Source organism: Mustela lutreola, chromosome 4, assembly GCF_030435805.1.
Source record: "Mustela lutreola isolate mMusLut2 chromosome 4, mMusLut2.pri, whole genome shotgun sequence".
Lineage (NCBI taxonomy): Eukaryota > Metazoa > Chordata > Mammalia > Carnivora > Mustelidae > Mustela > Mustela lutreola.
Window position 1 is genome coordinate 134286649 of NC_081293.1, and position 12391 is coordinate 134299039.

General features: G+C 42.8%; 1 protein-coding gene across 4 annotated transcripts in view; it reads right to left on the bottom strand.

Annotated features, from left to right (window-relative positions):
* SLC25A13 (solute carrier family 25 member 13) overlaps positions 1-12391 on the bottom strand; it is a 180364-nt gene that overhangs the window by 48284 nt on the left and 119689 nt on the right. For all 4 annotated transcript variants that reach the window (XM_059171174.1, XM_059171175.1, XM_059171173.1 and 1 more), the window contains 2 exons: positions 9542-9594; positions 7961-8041 (listed from right to left, as the gene is read on the bottom strand). In XM_059171174.1, coding sequence (XP_059027157.1) covers positions 7961-8041; positions 9542-9594 — 134 coding nt within the window. The remainder of the gene's footprint in view (positions 1-7960; positions 8042-9541; positions 9595-12391) is intronic.

The window sequence follows — 12391 nt, forward strand, 5'->3', positions numbered from 1 at the left end:
CTCAGCATTAGTGGTTATCTCAGGGCTGGCAACATTTACCCACGATCCCCAGGATGCAAGGAGCCAACAGCACCTATAAAGGAAAAGCTCCTTAAGTGGTAAAGACAGATCAGACATGACAAACTATGAGTTTGTACACATTACCTGATACAGTCTCTAGGCCTTGGAGTCAACAGAGTGGACAGAGAGGGATGAAGCATATGTAGAAATTAAAAAAAAAAAACCTTTCACTATGAGAATTGAAGAATTATGGTCAGTTTCTTTTGCTTTATTTTCTACCTTAGCTTGAATATGGCTATTTTTCCGTAATAAAAAGGGAGAATTATACATGTTGAAATATAGAAAATGTTGTCTAAGATATGTGTTTGGTACAATTTTAAGTTTGTAAATATATGGAAATGAATGAAAAGTAAATAATGTGAAGCTTTTGTAAGTAAAAATAATTTAATCCACTACAATCTTATTAGAAGTCATCTATCAAATTAGAAATTGCCATTGACAAATGAGGAAGGGAGGGAGTGAGGAAGACTGGAATACAATATGGGCTTAAATCTGGGGGGGCATGCAGAGAAACTTCCCAGAGATTATTCCAAATAATAACAATGACACCATCTGAAAACAATGTTACTAACCATTAGATTTTCATTAAACAAGTTAACTATAAATGTGCAAGCATTAAAAAAATTTAAAAAAAATAACCTCACTTCCACAGCTTCACTACAATGCATAACAAATTCTGTCTATTTGTCATGTAACATAGGAGCAACCTCACAGGCTGAATTTAGTGACTGAGCCTCACATCATTCTATATTTATAGGTAGGATATGTGCACAGACATCTACACACATATAAGTAACAATTCTGCCTCAAGAGATCTACACTTGTGAGACCACACCTCCACAGAACACTCTGAGAAGAGAAAGATCGCAGAAGTAGGACTTATCCACTTCAGGCAATCTGACTCACCAGCCGAATATCCGAGCATATGTCTTCATTACATGAAGAAGTTTTCTCCCTGGTTTTATATGACTTGTTTGTGAAACCTGAAGGAATTTCAAGCTTAATCATAAAGAATATGCCTTTAGGTGTATTTTATAACAAAAGTACATACATTATTATTCAGGGGATACTTGCAGAATTCAAGTACAAGATGTATTTAAATGAGTTCACAGACGGCTGAAACAAATGATTTTGTTAAGCAAAGTTATTAATATCTGGGCAGGGTCATGACTCAAGACTGATCTATAGCCTGGCACCCAAAGCTGATACTTGGCAAGCAAACTTCCTCATTTCTTTTTTTTAAGATTTTATTTATTTGACAGACAGATCGTAAGTAGGCAGAGAAGCAGGCATTGAGAGATAGAGGGGAAAGCAGGCTCCCCACTGAGCAGAGAGCCCAATGCAGGGCTCAATCCCAAGACCCTGAGATCATGACCTGAGCAGAAGGCAGAGGCTTAACCCAATGAGCCACGCAGGCACCCCAAACTTCATTAATAATTAAATGAAAACCAAAACGAAACAAAATTGAGCTACCTGCACTAATTAACTGGGGCTGATGATGAAAAGAAGCTGAAGGTCATCTGTTAGTGAGACAGGCCAGATGGCCAGCAAGAATATGAAGGAATTCTTGAAGAATTCAAAACCATGAGGAAGAGAAGAAATGGATCAGTAAAATAAAACGCTATTCATGACACTGACAATGCCAAACATTGGTGAGGATTTGGAGCAAAAGGAACTCTCATTTGTTGCCGGTGGAAATGGAAAATGGTATAGCCACTTTGGAAGACAGTTCAGAGGTCCCTTATAAAACTAAACAAACTCTAATGTAAGATCCAACAATTGTACTCCCTGATATTTACTCAAAATCCTGCACAAGGATGTTTATAGCAGTCTTATTTATAATTGCCCAAACCTGGAAGAAATTAAGATGTTCTTCAGTAAGAGAATAAATAAATAAACTGTGGGTACATCCTGACAAAGGAATATTATTCTGTCTAAAGAGAAATGAGCTACTGAGCCATGAAAAACACAGAGGAACCTTAAGTGCATATTACTAAGTGAAAGAAGACAATCTGGAAAGGCTACACACTATGTGATTTCAACTCTAAGATATTCTGGAAATGGAAAAACTGTAAAGACAGTATAAAAGATTGATGGAAGTGAGCTTCGGGTAGAAGAGAAGGGGAGAGATGAATAGGCAGAGCTCAAAAGATTTTTAGGACAGTGAAAATACTCTGTATGATTATTAATATCATAGATGTATGTTACGATACATTTGTCCAAACCCAGAGAATGAATCACACCATGAATGAACCATAATGTGAATTACGGATTTTGAATGATAAAGATGTGTCAATGTAGGTGCATCAATTGTAATAATTATACCACTCTGTTGGGGGATGTTGATGCTAGTGGAGTTTATGCATGTGTAGGGGTAAAAGGTATTCAGGGGAATCTCTGTATTTTTCTCCCAGTTCTGTGAACTAAAAACTGTCTTGAAAAAAAAAAAAATACAATCTTTAAAAAATGTGCAGAAACACGTAAAGTCACTGTGAGAGAGCCCAAGGAGGCCAAGAGGAGAAAATGCAGAAAGCAGCCAGCTCCCAGAACTGCCTTGATTCTTGAGTGCCTTTAGTTTCGCAGACACCCTTAGTAAACCCTCATTTTGCTACTGTTATTTTAGAGATTCTGCCCCCTGCAGCCAAAAGGGATCTGAAGCAGGAATGGGTTCTAGAATCAGCAACAGATCCTGAGAGAAGACGTCAGATAAACAATGAAATCGTCATAAACAGAGGCCAGTGAGGATGTTCCTGTCCTGCAATTCTGGCTGCTGAACCCTCCAGAGGCAGTCTGGAGATTCTTTAGTGTTATTCTCATTGAAAGGTAAAAATCTAATTTCTCTCCTTTTGAACTCTGGCATATGAGGTCTGTTTGACCAACAGAATCCAGGAGGAATGACACTCAAAAGTCTTAAGTGGTCCTAAGAAGACTTGCAGCTTCTGCCTAGGGCTCTCCGAACACCTACTTTGGGGAAGCCCCCCTTCAGAATCAAGCTGCCCAAGCTACGAGAGAAGCCACAGCAGGAGCGCTGGACAACAGCCTCCCTGGCATCACTGCAGCCACAAGGGAGTCATCTTGGACATCCATCCCGGTCAAGCCTTCAGATGACTCCAGCCCCGGCTGCTCTCTGCTGGTAACCACATGGAGATCAGAAATGAGACGTGCCCAGCTGAGCCCAGTCAACCCACAGAAACGTAAGAGATAATAAACTGCTTTTTGAGGCCACTGAGTTTTAGGATGACTTGTTATGCAACAGTAGATAACCAGAACACAGCTCCTTCTCAGTGATGGAGAAACACACTGAAATCATTCCCATTAGGAGGGAGGAAGGAGTGGGGACAGTAACGCAGAGAGGGAGGGAGCATATATGCTGGCAGTGAGGAGGGTTGTAATTTTAAATCTACTTAGTGTTGGGCATGAGTTTAAATGGGGAGACTGAGGAAGGAACGAGGGGAAGGTCTAGGGAAGAAACTCCAAGTTACAAAAAAAATTGGTTAAATAAATACACTGTCCCAATTATAGCTATACAAAATCCTATAAATCCACACATCTGTAACAGGCATACTCACAGTATGCCACATTACAACATTCCAATGTTATATTCCCATTTACTGTTCTTTTCTTGCAAACAAAGCACATGAGTTGCACCAGCAGGAAAAACTGCGAAGGCATCGATGTAAGAATCATGAGCTGTCCTACAGAATGAAGCCTCCAAAGGCAAACATTTATACTGCTCAGGGCAGCACTTATAGAAAGTATAAAGACATGCGTGGAAATGAAAATCACCACTTTCGGGATAAGGTTATCTCCTGGGAGATTAAGGAGGGACAAGCTATTGCATCAGAAAGAGGACGACCTCCATCCAGCCTCACTTGTCCAGTCTGACCTCTGAAGCTAAGCGGTAAGCACATGAGGGTCTGTACCTTTTTGTTTTTTACATAATGAAGATTAACCACAACTGAATGTGATGTAAAAGAGGTGAGTGATAAAAACGTGCCTCAAAAATGGTATCTGGGGCGCCTGGGTGGCTCAGTGGGTTAAGCCGCTGCCTTCGGCTCAGGTCATGATCTCAGGGTCCTGAGATCGAGTCCCGCATCGGGCTCTCTGCTCAGCAGGGAGCCTGCTTCCCTCTCTCTCTCTCTCTGCCTGCCTCTCCATCTACTTGTGATTTCTCTCTGTCAAATAAATAAATAAAATCTTTAAAAAAAAAAAAAAAAGGTATCTGATTCACAGCTATATCCACAGGAATAAAGATATCATGCCTGTGGGGCTCGCCATAATAACGGGAATAAAGGTGACAATGACAGGGCCATACGTGGAGGGGACTGCAGTGAGTACGGCCCTTCATGCCACAGCCTCACCAGTCCTTTTCCAAACCAGTGATGGGGCACATCAATTGCTTTTGCCACTTGATAGGAGTATAAACTGCCCCAAGCATTAGATATATTACACACACACATACACCCGTGTGCGTGTGTGTGTTTGTGTGTGGGGATCGCGAAGGAAAAAAATACCATGGGCCTACTTTCAAAGGACTACTGCTCAAAAAGCACGTTTACTTGTCTTTCTAAAAATTATCACAGAAATTTTCCATTGGTATACAAATAATTTTTACCACAGAAATTTTCCATTGGTATACAAATAATTTTTACTAAATATGAGCTTTAAAAGAGAGAGGTTTAAAGTTGGTCACTTTTTTCCCCCAGTGAATAGTATTTCTTTTCGTTTCAATGTAGATTTATTCTCATGCCAAATAAGTTACTCATGTTTACCTTCTCCTTGAAACCAGTCATGGCACCACTCGTCTTTCCTTATCTGATGACTTGTTAAGATCAAAGGATCAAAAACTGAAGATCCCAGACTCCTTGGGATTTCAACCCTCTACTTCAGCAGATGCAGAGAACTCCGTCAACAGACATCTGTTTTGCTGAATTAAGGACCGCCACTTACAGACGAGGCACCATGTGTGTCAGGTGTAAGTAGTAGCGACACAGCAGTTAACAACAATGTGGTGAGAGGTGACGTCAGTTTTTAAATTCACTGGGAACCTACTAGGAAGGGGGTGGTGACAGGCCCCTTCTCCTCTGCCACGTTTCCTGTGAGCTCCACCGTCACTGACCAGCGGCCTCTCATCCTGTCCCCCTCCAGGCACCGAGCTTCTAACCCAAGAAGGAGAAAGATGGAAAGAAACAGAAGGTATATATATTTCGTGCAGGGATGCCTGAGGATCTGGGTCTCTGCCAAAACTCCTGCAACTATTGCCTAATACAGAGCGTAGCAAAGCAACGTATGGAGAACATGCACTGCAAAGAACTTTTCAGACTCAGAGTTTGTAAACCCCAGGCTCGGCATTTTAGTTTGGTCTGGAACGGTGCTAAACATATCATTATTGTTATGTGTGAATCTATAAAAATGCTCAGAAAGCTTAAGTCAAATTTTTAATAGTGCTCTAAACCAAAATTACTCTCGGTGCAAACAATGACTTTAAAATAAAGTTAGATTTGATCCTCTTATATACATCAAAGAAACAGAAGATTTTTTTTATTTCTTCAGTTACAGATGTTGCTATAATCAAAAATAAATTAGTGAATGAAGTTTTGTTGTTTTTGTCTTCTAAAATTTTCCTCCAAATTTACTATCATATAATATAATATAATAAAACAGACTATTAGTTTTGCCAAGTGCTGTGAAGGTTATAAAACAAAGATCTCCCCACATATTCTTCCTGTTTTTGCAGAAAACAGACTATAAAACAGAAAAAGCCTTCTTCAAAGACATGAGCAGCTTCAGTTACAAGTGAAAAGCCAGCCATGTGTACTAATTCTCAGTAATAATGAAGCAAGGGGAGCTCCCTGGGGACTTAAAAGTCAATGCCTGGCATGCTTGGGTGAACTAAGAAGGGGAGCTGACCACATGACACAGCCCTTCAAAGCCCTTTGTATTCCCAATTGGAGAGACAGACGCTGTGGAAGCCACAAGGACCTTCTCAGGTGTGTGTCTAGCTCCAAGGGTGGGAAAACTCTGTCGCAGCAAAGGAAGACGCTGCTGCTTTAAAAACAGCTGCTCAGAGAGCTGAAGGGTCTGGACTGTTTTGCTACCTACAAGATTGCACACTTGAACAATAAACTCTGACTTCTTAAAGCAGCGTTGGTAGGGCGGAGGGAGCACAACAGGAGCCTTGAAACACCGAGGACACGGTCTACCTGCCTTTGAGATGAAGGATGGTAAACCTCATTTCACAGATATTTTAAGTAGCTGTAAAGCCCAAGTGGCTCCAATTTTAAGCCCGTGTTTAGATCAGGCTTCAAGAAGGGCTGCACCCCTTTACAACAACTAGGCACCACTTCTGATGCCAATCTGTGCTTTGTGTTTGAAATGGGCGACCACAGACAAGAAAACAAGACCACCTACAGCAGACAATACGTGCCACAACCCATCTCCCAGACCCACGTGCTGGTAAGGTATTTTCGTTAAAAAGATAATAAACCTCCAGGTTATTGCCAAAATCTTGAGCAGTGTCACATAATTAATTTCACATTTTAAATTCTTACAGCGATAGAGAATCATGTCTTTTCAAGAAGGTTTAAAACCTGACTTAAGAGAAACAACCCCTCCTACGTCCCCCGTACAGAAACACCCCTGCAACAGCCCGGAGGCCAGGCCAGAGGCAGCAGATGGACGCGCACCCCTTTAACAGGAGAAAACCCAGAGACGCAAATGGGCACTCCTGTTGTTTCAAATGAAAAGTACTTACCAGGAAGAGCAGCTTCTGCACCTCCTAATAATATTCTTTTTATCACTGTGTGCCCTTTTTACTTAGAATAAGAAGGCCTCCCTTTTTCCAGTCTGAATGCTCCTAAAGTTACAGGACAAGGGGACCCTACCTGGCCATCTACGACAGGTCAGTGATCAAACAGAAAGAGAGTCAGGCAAGAGCCAAATTCCGTCTACCTCTTAAGAATGGCCAGGATGATTTCTTAGCTCCTCCTCCCTTTAAGGAACCCCCATTCAAAGTCAGACAGGACAATAAGCCCTTTCCAAACAAAGGTTTAATATTCTCATGTGTTTGCCCAGCATTGAAATGCAACGATTTTTAAGAAAAGATTATTCTATGAAGGCCATTACCTGCACAGAACTAATTGAAAAAATAAGTGACTTCATCTTTAAGAAACAGGTTTAGATGGAAAATATACCAATACTGTATTGCCCTAGTGATCAAAGCCCGTTTATTTAACCGACCATATCATCAAATAGCACCAGTCTTTGTAGAAGAGTTTAATTTACTTAAAGTATTTGCATTCCCATGAACAAACTTGTACATGAGGTAAAACTAGACATCACGTTTTGCTGAGCTTAAGAACAAGATGCAGGCCGTTCATCCAAAGAAAGAAATACTCATTCCAAGCACTATCGACAATGCGGAGCACACTCAGCCAGTTGCTTCGCAGCATCCTTCTTCCAGAAGCACACAGAAGCTTGAGCAGGTGCTGGTATATGGAAGGTCAAGCAAAGCAGAGAGCCACGGCTGCCGACTCCACGAACTACAGGTTTTAGTGCCTGGCCCAGCAGAGGGTGCCATGACGGAAGAACGTACTACAAATGAACTTTAGGAAAAGGTCAGCAAAGATTCTTTCAAAGGCCAAACACTTTCTGCCACAAACGACTTCTACTGCGGAACCAACCAAAAGCAATGACGGATTGAACAGGCATGACTTAACAGGCAATAAGATCAGAAACATTTACCCTTCCATCTCAGGAATGGTTCTCGGGCCCTAGAGGACTCTGCCCCTGCACAGGATCTGTGGTTGAACAGAAGCCTTAGTCCACATTAGGTTACCACGGTGGGGGTATGCATGTGCAACAAGTCTTTGCAACACAGGGTTCTGCAAAAGATACTTACACAGCCGCCAGCAAGAATCTCTGCTGCGAGTGGGACCGAACCATCTTTGCGCATAAATTTATCCCTCACAAAATCATTCACCTTGAAGAAAAATATTTACAGAAGCTGATGAAAAATATAAAGAAAGTCATTAAACACATATAAATATACAACTGTAAATATGTTCTCTGTCAGTATTACTCGAGTAATCATAAACTGAATAAATTAAGAATCTTAAAAAGAGTTTGAGAAGTGCCTTTAAGAGCACATATGTACTTTTTTAAAGGTAAAACATATATAAGTATTCTTGATGTTTCGGGAGAAAGAAATCGAAAGACAGATGGCTTAGGGGTGGCTGGCTGGCTCAGTGGGTGGACAGTGTGACCTCTGATCTCCAGGTTGTGAGTTGCAGCCCCATTATGGGAGTAGCAATTACTTAAAGTCTTTAAAATAAAAAAATAGATAGATCGTTTACAAGCCTCAAATGCAAATATGTCTGCCAATTACAATGAGGTAAGAGAGACATATTGACACCAAGGACACAATAAAAACATACATTTTAGAACTTAAAAACTGGTTTATGGAGTCTGATTAAAAATCACTTTCACGTCCGCTAACAAAATTTAATCTAAAACAAAATGTATCACCGAGAAAAAGTTGGCTAAGCAGATTTTTTAGCTTAGTAGAAATTCAGTATCTAAGAATTCTCAACATCAGTAACCTTAATTAACTAAGTATAATGTACTCAAAAATCGTATGTACTACAGGCCATCTTAAAAATCAACCACGTTTTTGGAAGATACAAGCCAGAGAAGATGCGTTGTCCTGAGGCCACACATTAACACTGTAAAAGAATTTCAGGCCCCAAGGCTACAGAGCCCAATCTCAAAGAAGAGTTTAACCTTCTGGGGCTTTATGACCTTCGTTATGTAACAGCAGTATCTGTCCATTCCACTAATTTACTGAGTATCTCCCGTGTGTCACAAGAGAGCTTGGAAGTGGAAAATGGATCAACTTCAGCTAGAACTGAGACCCGTCAGGCAGCCTGGCAGATGCTTATGGAATATGCCCGAACCATGAATTCTATCAATGGCACATGCCATTTTGGGAGTCAGAAAAACCTGGATTTAGATTTAGATTAGTGGATCCTAATCTTTCCACTCAGGAACTGTCCACAGGAACTGTGGACATGGGTAAATACTGAAACCTTGTGGGCCTCACTTTCCTCATGTGTAAATGCCGGGTCCCACTTTGCTGGAGGTGAAACAAAAGTAGGTCACACAGGTACGTGATGTACCGTACAGACAGCAAGGGTGGAGGCAAATTTAGTGGCAGCTGCTGCCGGCACTGGTGGCTGAGGGGGATGGTGATGGCTGACGGTGGTGGTGGTGGTGGGTAGCAGGCACCACAGGTCCTGTTCAAATACAGCATCACATTTTTGGATGCTCAGTGTTCGGTGGAGGACAGTGACAAGCTGTGTGTGATGAGTGCCCTAGGTTCGAAGGAGCCAGCACCTCCGAGGAAACACAAACTTGAGAATCTGCTAGACGCCTGAGTGTGTGCAAACTCCCTGCATACAAAGCATCAACTGAAAAGACTTACTGTAAGTTTTATGGCCTTCTCTGGGGCAACTCCCAATAACTGTGGCAACAGACCTAAGAAGCAACAAAAAAGCAGAAGTATATTAAATAAAATACCGTTAACCAAACAAATCAACAGCTCTAAAGAAGGGATCACCATCTAAACACTGGGGCAATCTTGGCTGCGATTTTCTGCAATTACTTTTAATGCGAATACACAAAATGGAATGTGTAGGTACAAATGTGTCTAAGAGCCACATCAGGACCAAGTAAATTCCTTCTTATATTCTGGGTCGTTTGCACGTTGGGTAAATCAACAGCATTAGTGAGAGAGGAAATCTCATTATTCCATAAGTTTGTTCTTTTCCCTCCTGCCTCTTAAATACGTGAAGTAAGTGTACTTTAGTGAGTCTATTATTTTTTTTCTAACGCTCTTCCCATCTCCCCGCCCCCGAAGGCCCACAGTTTAGCCATTCATTCATTTAGCAACTATAACTTGGTGACAAGCACAAGACAAACAAGGTTCTTGCTCTGACCAGCCTCAGGCAGAAGAAAGAGAGAGGCTTTCCTGAAGACGTGACAATTGGGGAAAGACGCGTTCTGGAGGGGGAACAGATAAGGCAAAGAAAGCAGAGTAGGCACAGGCCCAGTGTGCTCAAAAAATGAGGGTGAATGTCGGTGAGCCGCCAGGCACAGAGCCAGCGTGAGGAGAGAGACACACAGGTCGGGGCCAGATGCTAGAGCAGTGCTGTGGGCCAAGATCCTGCGTTCGCTGGGAAGTAATTTTAGGCCCCCATCAGGGGAATGATACACTACTTCATATTTTAAAAAGACCACTCTTGCTGCTGTGTGGGGAAAAAGGCATACTGATGGGTGTGTGTGTGTGTGTGTGTGTGTGTGTGTGAGGAGAGAAGACAGAAAAAGAAAAACTGGGCTTGACATGAATACCTGGGGAGAGTAACGAGTTTGGGGTGGGAAGTGAGAAGTTCTGTTTTAAACATGTTGGACAGAGTGGGAATTACATATCAAGGGCACAGGAAGAGGATGCCTTTCACAGGAAAGGCAGCTTCTGGGAAAGGCAGTCACAACAGGAGCGGGCTGATATAGGTAAACTCAAAACTGTCATCATTTTCATTTGTGCTAAGGAAATAAAATCAAAGGCAAAAACCTTTTCTTGGAAACACACCGTGAGCTAACTCGGAGAATCAGAGCGTACTGTCCCCTTGCCATACTGCTGTCCTTGAGAGGGACTTCATGGCCTCTGTCGGTGGGGACAATTTTCTGATTCGTCAATATAAGAAGGTCGATCCACTGGCAGTGTCCCCTGTGCCAGATCAGCGTGGCAAACACCATCTTCCTCAGCCTGTGGCTGAAAGTTGCCAGCCTGAGGGCTATCTGTATCCAGTCTGCAGATGTGTTTTATAGAGTAGCGCAAGGTTTCAAATGTAATTTGAGCTTACTGTAAAGATGTAAAGATAGATCGATCGATGGACTGACAACTGCATCGATCTGACAGTCCTTGGCCGCTTTCTGACAGCACGGCAATCTGCTCCAGCTGGGCGAGGCTCTGCCCTTTAGGACCGAGCATTGGTCCCCCCAACTCCCTACTGATGACGTGGGATTGAGGACAACCGTCATTTATTATTTTTCTTGCTCTGTTGCTATCTTCACAAGAGAGAAATGTTTTTCTATGCCTCTGGTTCTACAAAAAGCACAAACAGCTTCGTGTTTGAGGGAAAATGGGAGCAAGCTCATTTCACTGTGGAACGCAATGGTAAGAATGCAGATGCTAACGAAACTGTTCTTTAACAACGGTTGACCTAAAAACAGCTAACATATTATTTATGATGTATCAGGCACCACCTTGAGCATTTCACTGACTCATTTACTCAGAGTAAATGACTCATTACTCAGAGAGGAAACTGAGGTAGACAGAGATTCATCACTCTGACTCACCCAGCTGATAAATGGTGAGGCTGGATTCCAACCTGAGCCCCCCTCCTCGAGAGTCCGTGTTTTTAGACAACACTCACCTGTCCTGGGCCCCACAGCAAACATGAATCTGCCCCTCACACCCTGCCTTTCTTCACGTACATAACCTGCCCGGACCCTAGAATCCTTTGAGTTTGCAAGGTCTTCTCTAGGGCACCACATCTGCAGCCTGCTTTGCCCCACACCCACAGCTGATCGCACAAGGATCAGACACCTAAAACACGTGCAGGCCACGAGGCCAGCAACCTGAGTCCTACGAGTTGGCAGCCTAAGTGGAGCTGGCCAGTAGGCGATCTTCACTCACTGTGCAACAGACTCCAAAGAGTGAAGGGCCAGTGAGCACAGACATGCAGATGGAGCAGACGCCCTGCAGACGGGGAGCGGAGGCGGCTGAACCCTGGATGGCCGAATACTGAGATGAAGCACGAGGAACAGAATAATAAAGAAGTGGACGGGCAGAGAGAGGAGAATGGGAAGCCAGTGCAACAGAAACACCAAAGAGAGAGAACACAGCCCATGAAGGGTGCCCAGGTCGGTGGGGGGTGGGGGGTGGGGGGGTGGCCTTGACCATCTTCTGGTCCCTCTGAGGCCAGGTTCCACGGACATTCCTACCCTGGCATCACGGGGGGATCTCTGCCTTCTTTCTCTCTTGAATAAACTCTTACCAAAACTCTGCTCTCACTAGCTGGGAGATGGGCTATGCTCTTTATAATCTAAATGAACCAAAGCAGCACAGAATACATGAATACGAAACCACCTGGCCCAAGCAAGTACTCTTACTCAAAGTGAGCCACTCTCTCCTCCTGAACTAGATTCACTTAGGAACCTTTTACTTATACTGAATGATAGAATATGATGTCTCTGATAGCAGAAAAGATGC